The 21568-nt window shown below is 39.0% G+C and overlaps 1 protein-coding gene across 1 annotated transcript; it reads left to right on the top strand.

Moving 5' to 3' along the window:
• Positions 1-659: 659 nt before the first annotated feature.
• FKTN (fukutin) lies at positions 660-20751 on the top strand. Its single transcript, XM_075279744.1, has 10 exons — positions 660-774; positions 2361-2547; positions 2906-2965; positions 4523-4726; positions 6810-7087; positions 7987-8119; positions 8620-8749; positions 11077-11210; positions 18126-18253; positions 18937-20751. Exons 2-10 carry the CDS (start codon positions 2440-2442, stop codon positions 19148-19150), a joined length of 1389 nt encoding a protein of 462 aa, XP_075135845.1. The 5' UTR covers positions 660-774; positions 2361-2439; the 3' UTR covers positions 19151-20751.
• The last annotated feature ends 817 nt before the right edge of the window (positions 20752-21568 follow it).

Genomic DNA, 21568 nt, shown 5'->3' with positions numbered 1-21568 from the left:
ATGACCTGCTTATGTGAACAGCAGCCACTGATCACGTAATCAGGTCATATGCAGGGATATGGGCCAATGAATGAAGAGCCGGAAGTGCTGATCGTGAGTTTTGTACATCTGCGGCCCGCACAAAAGTCTCAAACTTTGAGACTTTTGTGAGGGCCGCAGATATGCCTGTAAAGGGCCGCATGCGGCCCTCGGGACGCATGTTTGACATGCCTGCTCTACATTGTATAGACTACTAACTAAAGCACTTCCCCTGGGTATCAAAAATCACTTTTCCCAATTCAGCTACATACACATCATGTACACAAATAATACTTTACTTCACGCACATTATACACACGACTTAGGCGCATGCACACAGCGTTGCTACTTGTGTAATAAAACACCGCTCTGCCCTACGTGCATTACATACAAGCACACAGTTCTGCTGTGAAGTATATACTCTACACACAGCCCTGCTACATTCATAAGCCATACATTCATAATAATGGAGGCACACTCCTTCCCCACACGCAGTATCACACACCAAGCAATACACTTTCTTCTTCCTATTCATATACACCGACACTTCACACAAGCCTACAGCGCGGCTCCTTCCAGACATGTGACTGATCACATGACCGTGACGTCACTACAGGTCCTTTCACTCCCTGAGACTCAGATGCTACAGCTACAAGATAGACGCTAGAATAGAACTGCAGCTTTACTCGTCTCTGCTTTACGGCAGGAGCTTCAAATGTCTGTGCGGGACAGACACACAGAAGAGGACGGGTGCAGGTAATATACAAAGGACAGACGGCTTTGTGTACTCGCCCTTACTGTAGTGCAGGGATATGTCATTGTGTGTGTGTGTGTGTATATATATATATCTGCGATCATGTACAATAAATGGTATACAGTCCCCACTTTAAAGTCTATATGATGCTGTCATAAATGAACACTGTATATCCCCTTTACCTCTTTAGAGGGTCAGTCAGCTACAGTGGCATTCACTGAAAAGAGCCCCAAATGTGAACTGGCTGCAGTGAGATGCCTTGCTTATGTAAACTCTCCTATCCCAGTTGGTTGGTGAACAGTCCTCTCTGTATAATAACATGGGTCCATCTGTAGGAATAAATGCTACTGATATAATAGTTCAGGGATTTATCAATTGCTACTGATGGAACACCAAAAAAGCCTAAAATCCGTTGTATCCTAAGACGATGTCTGCGCAGCAGGGCTATTACTGTATGTTCACACTGGTCAGATTCATCAAAGAAGGTTCTAAACTGAAGATCAGGTCAATTCATGTAATTTGGTTTGGTTCTGTAGCATGTACAAGGATGGATTTCTGCAAACACCATCTAGACCAGTGGTTCCTAACCTTGTTTGAGGTACTGAACCCACCAGTTTCATATGCACATTCGCCGAACCTTTCTTTAGTGATAAATCAAATATGATTTATTTCCAAATTCAAGACATAGGTATATGTTTTTTTACTGGTACTCAAAATGAACCGTGCATATGGCCTAGGGTTCGATCGAACCCTTGTTAAGAACCACTGATCTAGACGTATAGAACTATCACAGAAATGTTAGCAACAATTCTGCTGCATGTGATAATGCTCTAATAGCTACAGCAGTGTTCAGATCTACATTGGAGTCTCTGTAGGAGACTCCACTATAGATTGCGGTGGAGAGAATAGTCCTGCAGGGAGGACTTTTCTTTCTGCTGATTTTAAACTGAATCCTGGCGATCCACATTATAGTCTGTGGTCCGCAGGTAATACATTTTTAATCAGACATGCTCTCCATCTTTCAGTTCCCCATGCAGATCCGAACAACGGAGATCCAAATGCTAGTGTGAACCTAACGTAAGCTGCGACAGGTTCACATGCATGTTTGCCAAATGTGTATAAGTTTATCTTAATACTGCTGTCGGAGGTCCCTATACAGGTCATCATACAATAGTTCCTGCACAGCGTCTTATTTTATTTATTTTTTTAATAAAAAATGTTCATAGATTTATTTCTAATCTAGAAAAACTTAAAAAGAAGGGGGATGGTGTATTAAATGGCTAGTGTCCTATAATAATTCATTGAGGATCCTCATGGGCCATTAGAATGACTTTTGTGGATTCAGTTTAATGATGCGAGTTTTAGACTGAATCGAAAAAATGGTCATTACAATGGTGGAAGAAATATTATTAGCTGGTATCAGCTGGTTACAGTAGTACTTTTCCTCCTAAGTCATCAGTTTGTAGCTACCTCTGCCTACTGTTTGGGTTTACATTTGTAGTCTGCTCTTTCTATTAAAAAAAGAAAAAAAAAAAAATATATATATATATATATATATATATATATTCATATTATCAAATTTTTACAGTTTGGTTGCATGCTCTATGTAACCTGATGAACATGACCACAGTTGATATGAATTTCCATCACACGTCTGCAAGTCCGGGATGATGCAACGAGTCAACAAAAACGTGGTGCTGGCCGTGCTGACAGCTGCAAGTACTTTGTTTCTTGTGTTTCAGCTGTACTACTACAAATACTACATATCTGTAAAGGTAATATCATATATATTTACATATATGATATTTTACATATATATTTATATATATTGTTATGGATAATACATTTTCCGTAAATCTATCACAGGCTATAGTTTTTACGCATGCTGCTTCTTTGGTGTCTTGGAAATCCCATTTGTAGACTTCAGAAAAAAATATTCTGCATGGAATATTTTCTAATTTACAGTAATATATAATTTTTTCCTCTGATTACCTATTCTAATGAGAGAGTTGAAGTCTGCTGTAAAATTGGAATGTTGTTTTAGATATATCCATATACAGTATAAATATCATTTATCTGCCAATCAGCTTGTGTTTTTACATTAACTTCTGAGTGTAATATTTCTTTTCTTAGAACGGTCCTGCTTTCTCAAAGTTGAAAGGAAGTTTATCTGCACGAGACAATACACACTGGGTAAGTGTTCATTCATTGAAGCTTATTGTCCAGTATTAGAAGATGACACATTTATGATCTTTATTTTTAGTTGGAATTATTAAATATGCCAATAAGTTTTCCAATGGATTGCTAAGGGGACGTTCACACTACTTTTGCTAATGTCCATTGCTGTCTTCCGTCATAGAAGGGAGTATTTGTTTCGGACATATATTTGTTCCTTAGGCCCATTTGTTCACGTCTACGTTCAGGCCATTCCGTTCCACTATCCACATGAAATATGCATAAAGAAAAGTCCTGCAAGCAGCACTTTGTGGTTTCCACATGAAAAATGGGGAAAGAACAGACCCATTATAGCCTATGGGGTCCACAGGTTTCCTTAGGTAACCGCTTTTTTTTCTGCACAGAGGTTTCCGTTCAGGGGAGGCCCCAAGCGGAATCTACGAATTCAGATGCAGATTTAAAATTAATATATATTTTTTGTTTGTGCCAAATATTTGTATTGTGGTGAAGCTCAACACTTTAGGTTGGATGATATTTGAGTCAGAATTTTGGTACTTCTATTTATGAAGATCTGTACTACAGATTTATAAATGTGTCTAAATTATGAACCAGGTATCTCTAGGTTAACCACTGCTTGGGGGCCCCCTAACAGAAATCTAATCCGCTTAAAAAAGCGGTTACTAGAGATGAGCGAGTACTATTCAAAACGGTGGTTTCGAATAGCAGCTCCCATAGGAATGAATGGACACAGCCGTCACGCAGCCGGGGCCGGCGTCCTGCCGCTTAATCCCCTGCGTGCCGGCCACTCCCATTCATTCCTATGGGAGTGTGCTATTCAAAACTACTGTTTCGAATAGTACTCGCTCATCTCTAGCGGTTACTCATGGAAACCTGCAAACTACAATGGGGTGCGCCAGGTTTTTGCCCGAAAAGGACAAAAAATGTGGAGAGAAAAGTGCTGCTTGCATTTTTCAAGAGGAGAGAGGTACAGAATTCCCCGCTGTTGTGAACCCAGCCTATGACTATTTACTGCCCCTATGTGTGACAAAATGTTCACATATTTTCCTGGCTAACAGGAGGAGTAAGGATTTGATCACACAATTTTTGTGCAGGCTGAAAAAATCTACTTTAGGAATTTTTTCTTTTTTTTTTTTTTACCTGATATGGTTTTTGCATATGTTTTTTTGTTTACGGATTCTGCCTCAAAATTTTCCTGCAAAAAACTTTGGGTGAACATACCCTAAAGATTTATCCTCTAGAATCAAGCACTATTTTTAATGCTGCTTAATCTAACTTTGCACTAAATATTAGACAGTATTCATAAATTTGCCCTATTATGTCTGTCAGCACAGTCTGAAACATGTCCAAACAGCAGCCTTCTAAGTGCAGCTTTACATTATATCATATATTATATATCTAGACAAACATCTTTTAGCTGGTAATTTAGCAAGTGCATGTGTCTAGCAAACAGATAATCCCCATATTTTAGGCACTATACCTTGTAGAGTGACATAAGAAAATATGTTTGACACCATTTGAGTAAAAATGTTGTTTATTTTCATTCCTTCTGAACAGCGAGTGGTTAAGACCTTTTTAAATCTGGTTTCCAACCACAATGTACCGGTTTTTCTGATTGATTCTCAAATTTTGGGACTTGTAAGCAAGGATTTAGAACTGCTAAAGAGCTCACCAGATAACTTGCCACCCAGATGTCAATATTTCTGCAAGCAGAGAGACATCACCACGTTTGGACTGCTTGACAGGATATGGGAGCAAAAAGTAAGGATATATTTTTTTAATTGAAATATTACTTACAGTGTTAATTCAGTTTAAAAGGTTTACTTGTTTTTTGTTCTAATTTGAAAAAGTCAAGAGTCTTGATCTAAGAGGTTGTCTAAGAAAATGACCAAGCCCGGGAAATTGGTTACAATAACAATTAAATTTATACTTGGCCATCCGGTTAGCTCCAGTTCTTCTGGTACTCCCTGTATGCAGAGGTCACATACACACAGCTCTGCTGCAGCCAATTACTGGCCTCAGTGGAACTTGTGTCAATAGTTTGCATAATTAATGCAAAGATCCTGAGCCGTATTATATTATTATTATTATAATGTATACATCCAGATAGATATATTATGGAGATCAGCTCACATGATGAGGGTCGGCATTGACAGTGTTGACACTGTTAGCAGGTTTCAAACTCCAAGGATGCTTTATTCAGATGCTTCAGTGCAAAACAGCATGTAACAAAGCAAAACCTAAGGGTAAGTTCACGTGGAGATTTTTGGTCCGGAACCTGAAGCAGAGGTCGCCTCAGGTTCCAGACCAAAACCTGGGTAGCCACGACTGAAAGCCGGTGCACTGCACCTTCATCCGGCCGCGCTGTCCGCTCTGGATTAGGCCCAATTAATGGGCCTAGTCCAGAGGAGGGAGTGTCTTCAGGCCGAATCGCAAGGTGACTCGGCCTGAAGAATGAGCACCTCGCTTCTTTTTTCAATGGGAGCCGTCTTTTTGGTCAGGATTTTGAGGCGGATACGGCCTCAAAATCCTGATCAAAAATCTCTGTGTGAACTTATCCTAAGCCTTTCTAGCTCTAACTAAACAGCAGGTTACCTCACTAACATAGTGCAGGCCCAAACACCTTAGAAAACAGACCTTAATGCCACAGGGGTGCTTTCTCTCCCAGGCTGCAAACCTGTCAGCCCTTTTCAGGTTCCTGCCCCTGTAATGAATATCAGGAAGCCTCACCTGAGAACACCAGGGACTAGGGAAAAGCCTAGGTGTTGACTAGAGGTGTAGTCTGGAAGACTCCCACTGACAACCTGTCATCCAGTCCGTATAACTGAAACAAATAGCCCTATCCTACTACATTCTGCCAAAATACATATATCCTTCTGGATTTCCACTCCCTTGCCTGGCTGAGGAACCCAGACGAGATACACCCCGTCCACCACTTTACCATACACTTTACCTAGTTGCTTATTGGGTGCACAATGCATTACAGGCTGTACATTGTAGTGCAGCTTTCTTGTCAACAGGCAGTCTGGTGTATGACCGACTGCGTCTGCGGCTTTGTATGTAGTATATAAACAGTCCTAAACTGCAGTCTGTATATTGTTTGTAGAGAATTTGGAATTCCACAATTACAATTGCCACAGCTTCCAATAATATTAGTAATTATCAGTTGCATACGAGAGAATATCTATGCAATTTATTATATATTAGTGTAGGTTTAAAAAAAAAAAAAAAAAAAAAAAGTGTAGCTATACAATATTAACTATAACCAAGTGGAGCTGAAAAGACATTGCTCTCCTACTCCTTCTGCTACTTTGTAGTAGTGATCAGTTTTTGTCACACTAGTCAGTCCACCACAATACAAACATTATTTTCACAATAGAAAAATGTGTTAATAAAATAAGCATGTTTCCATGTTGGCAGTGGATGTAGCGACAGCTCCAGGGTATTCTTCAAAACTTGACGCCTTGGGAGTGATGGGAAACCACTGAGGTATGTTAGAACAGAAATGGGAGAGACATATTGACTTCTTCAGTCGATCAAACAGGGCTCTGACATCTGGATCTTAATCTACAATATCCTGTTTGTTTTTGGTATTGCATTAACCATGTGTATTACACAACCACGACTAATCTGCAACTTTTTTAAATGATTTTTTTGAGAACTTGATGACAAATAATATGACCCTCATTGTCGCTAAATACATGATTGTCAGCCATTTTTTCCCCAACTTGTGTAGAATCTTTTTATATTGAGACCACAACATTTCCATAAGGTGCATCCTTATGATTTGTGGCCTTTTTCCCCTTTTACAGCATACTTTCTAAAAAATGAAAATCTATTACAGGGCAACATTTTTCGAGCTGCAGAAAAATTAGGATTTCAGTGGCAGAAGTATGATGGAAGAGATCCACGACTGGAGGGCATGGAAGATCTCTCAGGCACAGAAATACCTCTTCATTATATATTCAAGATGGCAGCTCACACGATACATTTGGTAGTCTTTTATGAAAGAAGTGGCAACTATCTATGGCATGGCCCTTTACGGTTGAAGAGAAATATGGATAAAAAGTTTGCACCTTTCCGAAAGCTTCAGCTTGGCCGTTATGCTGGGGCCTATAGTAGGTAGGTTTTCAAGGAAGAAAGAAATCATTTTGAATCTGTTTTAAAAAATTTTTTAAAAAAAGCTGTTAAGTTCTAGAATTTTCTGAAAATTTACAGAAAACTTCCATCAAAAATGTCATCACTTATTCTCTTAGTATATTCAATTATTAAAGGGAGTCTCTCAGCATAAAATTGAGATATAAACTAATCACAGTACCTTGTAGGGATGTCAGCGCAGTTTACAATGATGTATTTGTTATTCAGGACCACTGCTCCATTATTGTAAAAATTGTCCTTTTATCTTTATGTAAATGAGCAGAAAAGAGCTTTAGGAACGTTACTGCCACCATCTGAAGCCAGTGCAGTGTGTCATCATCAGACACGCACAGTACAGTTAGTACTGTGTGCTGAGGCAGAGGAGTGAGATGTTATTCAACTGGAGGGAAGCAGGAGTTGGCAACAGCAGATAGTGAAGCTTATCAAATGGAAAGCAACGCCCCTAAAGCCCTTTTGCTGTGCCTCACGTAATACTTTGTCCAGCCTGTCTTATTCCTAGCTGCTGCCCATTACCTCTGTTATCTCTGTATGTAAATTCAGGGATAATTGTGCAATTTACAGTAAGCACCTCTATAAGTCACCGAAAGCTGCTCACTGGTGTTAAAAAACACAGACACTCTGGTTTCACTGAAGTCTTCTTTACTCACGTACAGTAGATGTTAATGCATGAAAGATTTACTTATTATTACTTTATTGCACTTTAGTGGCATACAGATGACAGTATAGGGAGTGGTCATCAATGTAATATAACTGTAATTTCCTTTAAACAGTGTGTATGATGTCACCATATTGGAAGAGTTATGTCACATGAAATTTATCTTTTTTTTTTTTTTTTTTTTTTTTTTTTTTTTCTTTTCCCCCAGCACTGATCTCATCCAGATTACTGTAGATGGATTAAAGGTGAAGATCCCAAGACACCCCTCACAGTTTTTATCTGATGTTTCACACTCAAGGTTTTTGGAGTGCCGCTACAAAGAAGCTCGCTCCTTTTTTAAGGTTGGTTTAGTTTACTACATACAATAATAAAGGATCCATATAGTCTCTTCATTTAATCTCTCCATTCTTATAATATATATCTATTTATAGTGTTGGCCTTTTTGGAACTAGATCTACTTTATGATAAGTGGAACGTCTAGTTTGGTTTGTGTTTGGTCCTTCCATTGGGGTTCCGTAAGTCTTACCATCACATTTGATGGCATGAAGCACTTTTTTTTGCCAAACTACCGGTAATACCGAAGTAACTCTAAAAGAAAAGGCAGAGCCCATTCATTATGAATGGAGTCCTTCAGGCGCCATTTAGATCCACTGTACAATAGATTTTGCTTAGCAATATGGCTCCTTTCATCTGGGTGACTGTTACTGTACTCACTCCACCCAAACCGGATGGTTTGAACTGTCAAGTGGTTGTGTCCACTTTTACTGTAAGTATAAATGATCACTTAGTGACAAATCCAAAGTTTAAAGTGCTCAATGTTCATCTATTCTATTCCCTCTAGCTCTATCCTGATGATACATCACTGGAAGGGATTGAATTTAGGAAGAAAGCCAAAGCTCTTTTACATGTGGCAGCATCTACTTTGGACTCATTAGGTGTGAGTTTCTGGATCAGCAGTGGGACATGTTTAGGTAATACAATAACCAAATAATATTTTGAAATTATTCAAAAAGCAAAAAAAATTCTTGTCTGTTTTTATGTTCTGATTGTGGAGTTTTTTTATTCTAATTTCTGTACATGATTATGGTGGCCGCCACCTTGCCTGAGCTCCTCTTCTACTCTGTTTACTGCATTTAGTGACATGCTTTAGAGCATAGTAAGGGCAGTAGCCAGCAATAGTCTGACAGTTATTTGAGATTAATGAGGGCGTTCTCTAGACTTACTCAGTGCAGGAAAGGGGAGTAGATAACTTCTGACCCCTACAGAAAACCACTACAGAGTTGACAATTGTTAGTCTATTATTAGGCTTAGTGGCTAGAATGAAAATGTCAAAATTTAGTACTGTATCAATTCCTTAGGAAATATGTTTAACGTAAAAATTTGGTTTAAGAAATAAATTATTTTCTGACGACTTATTCCCTTTGGAATATTAAATGGTACCACTACATAATCAAATTTGTCCCGCAAAAAACAAGCCCTCATACGACTCTGTGAACGAAAAAATAAAGAATCAAGGGAATCGTGTCTTTGTTTTTCACATTGCGACTAAAATAAATTTTTAAACAGTTTCTCCTCCACATATTTTTACGTAGGTGACATTTTTTGTTGTGTCACTGAGGGCAGGGTAGAATCTATGTTGTGAATGTGGTAGCAGTGTTTTTTTCTTTTTCTTTTCTTTAATTTGCTGGAAGTGGGGATGCATCATGGTTACTTTCTTTGCGGTGTACATGGCTGTGTCATTTTGATTACAGCTATATCAATTTTATAGATACTTTTTGCTATTTTTTTCATATTAAAAACCCTGGTTACAGATGAACACATATCAGCAACTTCAGCACTGATTTTTACATTTTCACTGTGCAAGATAATGTGTAAATTGTGTTACAGGACTTATAGTGAAAAACTTACAGCCAATGTATTAGCTTGTACCTAATAGATTGACCGAGCAATATTTCTCAACTGGAGCCTTGTGCTTCAGATTCTCTAAGGCCTCATCCACACAACCGAGTGTGCAGGTCAAGACTCTTACGATGATTATAGAGCAGGTTCTGTTCTGCTCCATAACATCGGAACGGAACCCCCTATTGGTATCAGTTGATAATAGAGCACCTCTCTGATGTCAATCGAGTGCTTTCTGCTATGAAATCATTTACCCCTCAGTGTCACATTCTATCGTATGCATGAAGCCTTGTGAATAGGAATGATGAGATGTGCCTTTGAACAAAACAATAAAATCCAGCCATATACAGAGTTGGTATTCTAGGGGTATGTTCACACAGCATAAAATTAAGAGGAATTTCTCTTCATTTTCAGCCTCCGGTATTTTAGCCTGAGGTCTAGCTATGATGGGATACTGATGCAGGTCATCAACATTCTGTCACAGCTTCCCGCTGCAGAATAGGCCCAGATGAATTTAATCCAAGACAAGATTGTGCAGGACGCTTCTTTTTTTCTGCTTCTTGCTGCAATCTCTACCTCCAATTGGAAACAATAGGAGGCGGATTCTGGGTGAAATTTGCCCCCAAATCTATGGCAAATTCCGTCGTACAAACAAACCCTTACATGTCCAGTCTGTTCATCAGAACGATTCTTGACATCCTCTTCAACAATGAGTTGTCTCCTTTCTCTGTATATTTTTTCTTGATCACACCATTTCCTGTACACTCTCTGCACCTTGGCTTGACAAACCCATAAGGTTGGGCGTGTTTGAAATCCTTGTCTGGGCTAGTATACCACCAGTGATCATGTCTTGCTCAAAGTCTCTAAAATAGTTTTTTTTACCCATCATGTTGTCGATTCACTCTGAAACTGATCCATGGAAAACTTGGTCACTTAATTTCGTGCTGCATTCTGGGTCACATATCTAATTTTCATACAGGGAAGCTGCAATCATGAAGGCCAGGCATCTCTTATAAAGTGGTCATTCAGTGTATTTTAGTAAGGGTGGTGCCAAGTGATGTACCATGATGTGGTTTTAGTTGCATTCAATACCCAGGCTGCTGGTGTTATCACTTCTCAGTATGTGCAACACTGATGAATTTCATCTGTATATCTTTAGTGGCTGCATGGTTTTGCTGCAATCTTATAGTCAGTAATAATATACAGATTAGATGTGAAAACACTGTTGGGCCAGGAACTCTCATTGAGGTACATTGTGAGGCATCACCCTAAGAGACTTGTACCTTGTGAAATTTCCATATTCCATACTAAACTGTTATAATAGCCATTGTTTTAGAGAATAAGGATGTATAATAAACTTTGCAGATCACTTTTACTTTAACTTTCATTTGTCATTTAGGATGGTATCGGCAGTGTAACATCATTCCTTACAGTAAAGATGTGGATTTAGGGATCTTTATTCAAAATTTCAAGCCGGATTTAGTTCCAGCATTTCAGAAGGCAGGTCTCCCACTGAAACACAAGTTTGGCAAGGTTAGTGCTCTGTTTTTGCTATGCAGCATTTTTTCTTCAGATCCCAGGATGTGCATGATTATAGTGCTGTCACGCATAGCAAGTGAGAAGCATTGGTCAGGCTTATATACAAATAATAGTATAGAAGCTCCGTGAGATACACCTAACTTCTATATTATTATTTGTACCTATTCATATTGAAAAAGTTAGTTGAGCCCTCGGTCTGGGACTTTTTTGGTAATATGCAGGTGCAGGTTTCTTGTCTGGGGAGATAAACCTTGATATATGGCTCAACGACATCAAGGAGGCTTTCTCTGAGGTTGACTAGCCCAAAGTTTGAGTCTGCACTGTTTATCTATGCTGCATTTTGGAAAATAACAAAAACATATAAATACAACCTTAGGTCCTCCTGGGAGGTACAAACTATTGAATGATACTTAAAGGGATTCTACCACTAAAACACTTTTTTTTCTAGTTACCACGTCGGAATAGCCTTTAAAAAGGCTATTCGTCTCTTACCTGTGGAAGTGCTCTCCGCCGCGCCGTTCGTTCAAAATACCGGTTTGTACCGGTATGCTAATGAGTTCTCTCGCAGCGATGGGGGTGTCCCCATTGCAGCTCGAAAACTCACCGCAGCGCCGCCTCTCCGGTCTTCGGTGTCCTCCCCTTGCCTCTTCAGCGTCTGTCGGACGCCTGCGCAGTATGCTCTCTGTTCGGCGAAGATTGCCGAACGTACTGCGCATGCGCGAAAGTTCGGTGCCCGCACTATGGCTGGGATCGCAATTTCGCGCATGCGCAGTACGTTCGGCAATCTTCGTTGAACAGAGCGTACTGCGCAGGCATCCGACAGTACGCTGAAGAAGCAAGGGGAGGACACCGAAGACCAGAGAGGCGGCGCTGCGGTCAGTTTTCGAGCTGCAATGGGGACGCCCCCATCGCTGCGAGAGAACTCATTAGCATACCGGTACAAACCGGTATTTTGAACGAACGGCGCGGCGGAGAGCACTTCTACAGGTAAGAGACGAATAGCCTTTTTAAAGGCTATTCCGTCGTGGTAACTAGAAAAAAAAGTGTTTTAGTGGTAGAATCCCTTTAAAACATAAGATTGTCCCTTGAGGCCTAATAATCAACTTGTCACAATCAGTGAGACTGCATACCCCTACCTTATTGGCTAAGTGGGAGCAGTTCTCAATAGAATCTTCACTGATTTATGGTGATACTGTTGGAGGAAGAGAAAAACCTCTTAACCTCCACGATCCATGGCTTGAAAGAACAAATTGATTCTATTGAGAAGTTTTCTAATTGCCTAGAATATGAACGCAAGGGTCTAGTACTCCAACAAACCGTTGTGGCGTTTAAGGAGAGGAAACCTCATTGATTTTGTAGAGATATGACTGACTTTATGACTGATTTCCTGAAAATCTGCCATAATAATATGGCGGATGTTAGGTATTTAAATATGGCGGCAACGCAGGAGCTGAGTGAGCATTAACCCTCCCACCCACCATGCAGCCTGCAATAGAAGTACGGTAATTTTGCAGTGCATTAGCATGGTAATGCATTGCATTAATGATCAGATCCTCTGGGGTTCAAGACCTAATAAATGCAATTAAAATTTTTCTTAAAAAAAAAAAGTAAAAAAAATATAAAAAAATTCAAATCACCTCCCTCCCCCTTTCCCTAGAACACATATAAAAGTACTTCAGTACTGTGAAACACATATATATTAGGTATCCCTGTGACTGAAAACGACTGGTCTACAAATCTCTAAGAATATTGTTCCTGTACAGTGAACGCCATAGCAGGAAAAAAAAATCAGAAGTGCAAACCCGCCATTTTTTGTTTACTGTTTTGCCTCAGATAAAAAAAAAAAATTAAAAAGTGATCAAAGCAATAGCAATTCCCTAAAATATCATAACTACAGAATACACCTGGTCTTTCAAAAAAGGACACCCTATGTATAAACATAAAAAAGTTACAGGTGTCAACGTATGGCAACTTTTAGAAAAAAAAACGTTTTGATTTTTGTTAAAGGGTTAAAATGTAAATAAAACTATAGAAGTTGTACCGAAACATAGAATACAGGTGACATGTCATTTTGGCTGCAGAGTGAACACGTGACACTAATTTGCATAGCAGCAATGAGAACTCTGGTCAAGGAAATATGGTGTGAACATATTTAGGAGTTGCCTTAACAAAACTTGGGAATGGTTTGCTAGGAATATAAGAATATACTCACAGACTACCTTTTTTAATCAACCCATTATACTTCAGCCAACAAGAATTTATTCTAAAATTTGCCACTAGATGTCAGTGTCATTTAACAATTGTATTGCTATCATGAGTGTTAAACAGACCTCTCTGATAGCATAGTGTCTGAGCAGCATATGTTGGATGCCGTGTGCAAAATAATAGGGTCTTTTTTTTCTTTTTTTTTTATATACTTAGTAACACATGGAAAAAAATCATCAAAATATGAAAATCTTATTTGAGTAAGGGGAATTCCAAATATAAAAATCAATCCCATGTATTGCAAGCATACTGTTTCTACTACAGATAGAGTAGTTACAGTGGTGTAACATAAATGCAGCTTATCTTGTGCATCTTTATTGTCTTCAAGAAAAGAGGTAAAGGTCTGCTTTAAGATTATTTTAATTTAAATATTTTATATTATGTCACAAGCACCGTAAACCAGATGTCATAAATATGAGGTTTAAGACCATCAAGTAAACAGAAGATTAAATATTAAGGGCAACCAGTCACAGGAAAATCACTGTCCAATCTTTAGGCAGCATGTTACAGAGCAGCAGGAGTTGAGCAGATTGATAGATCACTGTGTGGGAAATCAGTATTCCCTATAACTTGCGATTTGACTTTTTTATGTAGAGAAACCAAGTAGGCTGTCTGATGAGTGACTGATGGCTATATCTGTATGTACCGACATAGAGCGGACACTATGAATCATTGTAGGACTGCCTTCTTGACTTTTCCACATAGGAAAAAACTGAGATTTTAATAGATAAATGACAGGTTACACTGAACATATCTATCTATCTATCTATCTATCTATCTATCTATCTATCTATCTATCTCCTACCTATCTATCTATCTATCTATCTATCTATCTATCTATCGCTTAGGTCCTGCAGATTGCCATCATTTTCCATTTAACAAGTTCTTTTTTAAAGAGAACCAGACACCATTAAAAAAAATTTGAAGACAAAGGATGAAATAAAGCCCAATTAGAAGCAAATTAAGACAAATGAAGATGGCATATGGTAAAATTCACCATATTCGCTAACATTTTAAAAGGCAAAAATGATTTCAGTCTCACTCCAGTAGGGGGTAGCATAGAATAGAAAACACAGTTGGGATTAGGGTAGTTATATGCAGCTACTATAATAATATTAATAATATATATATGATATAAATATTCCAATCCCAACGCTGTTTTCAACCAGTGATATATCTGGAAAGAATATAGGTAGCACTGCATATGAAAGAAGAGAATCTCCTTTTTCATATGACCACAAAAGCAAGTATCTACATTTAATAGCTGTATGAAGTGAGCGCCCCCTTCACCTCATTTTCTGTACAGTTTACACAGCCGCATACTCCATACACAGTTATTCAGTGAGAGGTAGGAACCACTCTCAATACAGAAGAAAGGGAAAGAATAAAGAGATGCAGGGTTTCATAGATAGGAGACCAAATTTTTTATTAAAGTAAATTACAAAATGTATTAATGACACAAATACTAACAGAAAATCAAATTGTCCAAAAGTTTAGTTACGCTTTAATGCTGTGCTAGTATATAAAATTTTACGTGTAAATTACAGGAAAACAGACTCCAGCAAAATTGACCTTAAAAATTTTGGTCATGATAAATTTCCTCATTGTGCCAGGCTGGACAGGAGCTTAGGGAGTCTAGAAGATGAGTGTTATGATCAGGGGATCTCTGACCATGGATTGGCCCCTGACTGATAACGTCTCAGTCAAATGTAAAACAAAAACTAAATATAGTGAGCAGTTTGGAATTACTCGTGTTTGGATACTCCTAATCCCTGCCTTGCACATTAGAAGTAGCCGGGGACCCGACTAACTAACCTGAGTGGGCGCGAACACAGCCCGAAAAATAACTCACCTACAAGGAATACAGAAAACCTGACTTGTTTCACATTTAGGAAGGAGAGGCAAGACACAGAAAAAGCCCCCCACAGATGTCCAGACTGGACTTATGGTGAATATGAGGGAAAACAAAACATAAAGCAGAAAATAAATGGGAAACACAGAAATACTGACACTATGCAAAGGGATAGGATGAACAGAACTTAGCATCACACACAAAAATACCCTAAAAAACATCCGAGCAGTAAAAAGGCTAGGGTTCACTGCACCCAGAACAACCACGCTTGGAGCAATGTGCTCAATACTTAACAAATATTCAGATAGTATGAATAGGCAGCAAGGAAAGCTGGATGGCCAGGACTCAGACACAGATGAATGCAGCAATTTCTGGCAGACAGTTCACTTTAGGAACTACTGGAAATTGGCGTTTAAGAATGGCAACTGACAGCCTGCAAAGCAAAGTTATATAGCCAGGAGCAGAGTAATAAGAAAGGTGATTGGAAGCAGCACTCAGAACCGCCCATAGCCTGTAAAGAATCCTCAGCATTGCAGAGGACTTAACCACTTCAGAGGCAAAGACACACTAAAGAACTGACCTGTGATGCAACTCCTTAACACATTCCACGCATGACTGCTACCGCAGAGACCGCAAGCCTAGTGTGAACATTCCCTTGCAACGCATTAGATGATTCATACGCTGAATGCTGTTCAGACACTCCGCACCTGAACCTAACAGACTGAGACTGCGAATATTGGATCAAAACAATGTGTAAGTTGATGGCCGGCCAGGTAATGGAGGGGGTGTACATCTCACCCATACTACTAAGGTGGGTGAGATGAGAAAACTCCAGAAAGACTTGTTCTCAGCAGATAATTTTGTCTGCTGAGTGTTATTTCAAAGTTACAGGGCTGGATTTTTAGGAATGGCAGGTAGGTTGGTAGTGGGACCTGTCATTCCATCCCCCTCCAGTCCACACTTTGGGGTTGTTCCGGCAGCGACTCAGCTGCAGAGAGTCTCCTCGTCAAGGAGGCTTAAGAAGTCAGCTCCAGCAGCAGACTTGGGCAGAGCTGGGCTGGAGAGCCAAAGAGAGAGGTCATATTTTTGGAGCTGTGTCCTCAATGACTCAACTGGCTTTTGATTTCGGTTATCCTAGGTGAGGTAACCTATTCTATGTTTAGTTAGAGCCTAGCCGGGCAGGTATTTATTTTTGTATTGTTTCCTTTGTTGCTGCACTACCTTTTTGAGTGAAAATAAAACTCTACCTTTGTTTTGGACTAAAGAAACTGGACTTGTGTGTCTATGCCACCCCACCTAGCAACCCCAGACCCTGACAAATGAGTAAGGAATAAACTTAAAGTAAAAATGGGAAACTTTAAAAAAGAAAAAAATATATATAGGTATGTGTGTGTGTATATGTATATATATATATATATATATATATATATATATATATATATATATATATATGTATATCTAGTCTGAGCCCTAAAAATTAAAGGAAAAATTCCAATCTGCACAGAATAGTTCTGTCTTGTAGAACAAATAATTCTTGGTAAAGAGTTAGGCAGTCTTGAGGGCACAATAGGGAAAAGTAATTTAGCCAGGCGAAGTTTCTGGGGGAAAAAAGAATCAATAGTTTGAGTAGTCCACTAGTGGGCATAAATGTAAGTTATAGATATGCTTTATCAGAGTATATGACTTCTGAGTTTGGGCTTGAAACCAAGCTGGGCACCATGATGTTGGAGGTTTTCACCTCACAGAATTCCACTTTACATATCAATTTATTTTTTTAAGTATCTTGAGTCATCATGGGAGGTTAGGAATTGCATGGGATGCAGTTTGTGAAATGTACTCACCAGTTAGGCTGAGGACACATTGGACAGACTTGCTGCTGAAATTCAGTCAGTTCAGCAACTTTTTTCCTGAAAGCCTCTGCAGTACACCTGCTGGATCATTGGGCTAGCTGCCGGTTAGTGTGCAGGGTCTAACCCACTTCTAGTATGCCCAGTGTGTACCTAGCTTTATGTTGACTACATGGTGAGTCAGCAAGTACTTTGTCTGTAGGAGTGGCTTGAAGCCTCTAAACCAGGGGTCCTCAAACTTTTTAAACAGGGGGCCAGTTCACTGTCCCTCAAACTATTGGAGGGCTGAAATATAGTTTTTAAAAAATGTAAGATTATACGCTCCACAGCAGGCCCCCCACGGTATTACATGCTCCTCAGTACGCCCCCCAACACACAGTATTATATGCTTCTCGGTACGCCCTCTCCCACACAGTATTATCTGCTCCTCAATACACCCACACTGTATTATATACTCCTCAGTACGCCCCCTCACACAGTATTATATTCTCCTCAGTATGCCCCCCCCCCACAGTATTATATTCTTCTCATTATGCCCCCTCACACAGTATTATATTCTCCTCAGTATGCCCCACACACAGTATTATATGCTCCTCATTATGCCCCCTCACACAGTATTATATGCTCTTCAGTACACCCCCCTCCCCACACACTGTATTATATGCTCCTCAGCTCCTTTACCGGATTCCCCGTTAGTGAGCGATCTGGGTGAAGGCACGCGGGCTACATGTGGCAGGCTGGACAAATGACCTCCGCGGGCCGCAGTTTGAAGACCCCTACTCTAAACAATAAATGTTCCTATTCACTGACAGAAAGCAGTCATTTTTGTAAATGTTGATGCCTTGAAGCAAAAGTTTTAGCAAATTGGCATAATGTTTTAATAGTTGGTTAATAACACTTCGGGACTATTTGATATTTTTGTTTTGTCTGTCCTGTTTCTTTCAGGTAGAAGATAGCTTGGAACTCTCTTTTCTTGGGAGTGATGATGTGAAACTTGACATTTTTTTCTTCTATGAAGAAGAGAACTATATGTGGAATGGGGGCACTCAAGCCAAAAGCGGCAAGAAATTTAAGTATGAACTTTTCTTTCTTTTTATGGTTGTATCATTAAATTGGTGGTATGCAAGTGTCTGATAACAAGGTGGCTAAATGCTGGGATCCCTAACAATCATGACAACAGAGGTCCCGAAGTTCCCCCGTGGCCACAGCTTTATTCAGTCCTACGGGATTGAAGGAGATTGACAAGATGTTGTGTCTGTCTGTACCACATCTTAAAAAAAACAAACAAACAGGTTTTGTATGTGTTGTATGAAATACTAAAGATGCATAAGGATTGTGCCAGCTGTTGCAAAACTACAACTCCCAGCATGCAAATTTGCTCTGCTGTTCTTGGAACTCCCATGGAACTGAATGGAGCATGTTGGGAGTTGTAGTTTCACAGTAGCTGGAGAGCCGGAAGTTCCCTACCCCTGTTATAGACTATGCTTTCCTATGTTTTTTGTTTTGTTTTAGTGGGGTTAGTGGTGGTTTGCCTATACAGTTGCATATGTTGAAGCTATAAGTCAGGATATATTCCTGATATATACCACTGACATGCCTAAAATTTGTGAACAGAGCCATAAAATTATATATAGGGTCACTTTTTCTGACTAGTTTGTCTACCTTCTAGGAAATGCTACTGGATGGACACTTTTATGTACTCCTTGTGAGAGAAACCCTCTATTTAACTTTTGTTATATTTTCTTTTTTTCTTCAGATACCTATTCCCAAAATTTACGCTTTGCTGGACAGAATTTTTGGAGCTTAAGGTCCAAGTACCATGTGAGACTGTAGATTATTTAGAAGCAAATTATGGCAAAAATTGGGATATTCCTGTTAAAGTCTGGGACTGGAAAAACTCCCCTTCCAATGTTCAGCCGAATGGAGTATGGCCTATTGATGAGTGGGATGAAGTCATTCAGTTATTTTAATCAAAATGTGAAAATGTAATGCTTGGATTTACACTGAAACTTTATTTTATTATTTATTGGGGAATTTCTACGAGTGGGGTTACTTGGAAGATATGCAATGCCCTCACCAGTGCTGATATTAAAGTCATTTGAGGCTCTTCTTGCGGTGTAGAACATGGGTTTTATGCTATGCACTGGAAGCTAACTTGATAATATTAGTATTTTGTTAGTTGAAACTACTGACAGCTCCCAGTGGTTACTGTAACATTGTAATGATGTGGCCTCCACAATATTCAGCCACCATATTGTGATTACTAACTCATCCACTACTTCTTAGACGCAAGCGCCTATGCTGCTCAATGTAAGTGACTATTAATATGTTTTTGCATCCTCAAGTCTGAATTATCAGATAGGCACAGCAGTAAGTAATGAGCTATTGAAAGTATGTATATCATCAGTATGTGCAGGCAAATAAAGATCAAAAATAATTCAGACTCAAAATTATTATTATTATTTTTTTTTAAATATTCAAAGTGGCTTCTAATTACTTAACTGCTTCTCTTCTACTACTTTGATACTGGACGATCAGAAAGCTTTATAACAGGCTTAACAGAATTTCAGAAGCCAGAATAAAAGCATTATGATGCAGCCCTATATGTTTGTAGAGTAAATAATGTGATTTGAACAGGGAGAAGTCTAGTAAGAGTATTGCAATCGCCCCTCTTCAGACTTCATTAGACTAACCAGAAGCGTTTTCTCTACATTTTTATTTGTTATAAACATCTAAGGGATATATTGTATACATATTAATCTACGCTGTTGAATTTCTTTATTCTGGCATCTGGAAGGTATGATAATTTGAGTTAAAGGGATTGTCCAGCCTAAAATTTTATTTATTGATTAGGCCGGGAGAGGTGAAAAATTTTTTAAAAAATACTCTCCTATCCCCGATGCTCCAACGCAGTCTGGTCCTGCAGCTCTGTTGTTGTATTCCGATAGAAGTACCTGCCGCACGTGACCTCAAGCCAATCAGTGACCTCAAGAAGGGAATCGGGGACATCACTACCTGTGGCGTCCCCAGTCCCTTCCTGAGACCGCTGATTGGCTTCTTTAGTTACTTGAGCTGTGATGCCACAGCTAATGAGAAATTAAACAGCATGAAGACAGCCAAGCTGTAAGGCCGGACTGCCCCGGGAGGACACTGGAGCATCGGGGACAAGTGAGTATGTAATTTTTTTTTTTTTTAACCTTTCCTGGCCTAATTAGAAAATATTATTTAGCTTGGACAACCGCTTTAATGTAAAATTTCCATGTGAAAAGGTAGAGCCAATTTAAAAGATTTGTGCACTTTTGCAACCACTTTTCATTGCTTCAATGCAGTTCAAGTAAAAATTGCATGAACAAATTCTACTACTTTCTTGTGTGTACAGCTCATATACAGACCTGTTTGTCTGCACACTACCAATAACTGTTGTGTACTCTTGTCCTGCCATAGCCAATAACCACTATTCTCACTAATGTACAGATAGTAAAATAGGGATAGGAGTAACATGTTTGGTGAGTCTTTAACCTTGGTGACACAGGTTTATTAGAGGTAAACACATTAAAAAACCATGTTAATTAGGACTAATTTTTAGTGTTAACTTTTACAGGTAATGCATTAAAACAATGAAAAAATGGTTGAATGTAGCTATTAATAAATTTCTTTGTTTAAAATGGAGTTTTGGTTTCACTGTATGAATGAAGAAATGATTTTATTTTACTGTTTTTTATAGAATTTATGTTGCTCCTGGCTAACGGGTTTTAGACACTAGAAAATACATGCTTTATATCATTTAAACCTACCTGGATCATCTGAGGTAGCTTAAGGGATAAAAGGAGTCTACAACTAGACTTGTCGATATCCAGCTGTTTTCAGTGATGCATTGGCCAGTGCATTAGTGTTTTGCACATGCCTTTCCTATATTTTAGTGATATGTTATTTTGCAGGAATAAAGCTTTTAATTGCTATGCAAATTAGCTAAATGGTGCACAAGGGGTGTGTATGAAAGTTGATCATTATTTTGCTGAATGGTTGACAGATCACTATTGCAGTAAATGAAGCTTGTTTGAGAAATGACAAACATTTGGCAAATAAATTAGACCAGAATTTATTTAGGATTAGAATGTGACTGAGTGATCAGCACAGTAATCCGACCGGATTCCCTTACTTTGCGGTCAAAGGACAGCATTCTTAGCTCGTGATAGGATGCATTATTACAAAGATGTAGTTATGGCGGCTGCCACTACCCTTGTGCCACAATACCAGTATTGATTTCTGTGGATTTTATATGCTTTGATATTGAAATCTTATTAACATTTTATCTTGATCTACAGTGTTGACCAAAAGTATTGGCACCCCTGCAATTCTGTCAGATAATACTCATGTTCTTCCAGAAA

This window comes from Leptodactylus fuscus, chromosome 1, assembly GCF_031893055.1.
Source record: "Leptodactylus fuscus isolate aLepFus1 chromosome 1, aLepFus1.hap2, whole genome shotgun sequence".
Lineage (NCBI taxonomy): Eukaryota > Metazoa > Chordata > Amphibia > Anura > Leptodactylidae > Leptodactylus > Leptodactylus fuscus.
This window is presented reverse-complemented; position numbering and strand designations above follow the sequence as displayed.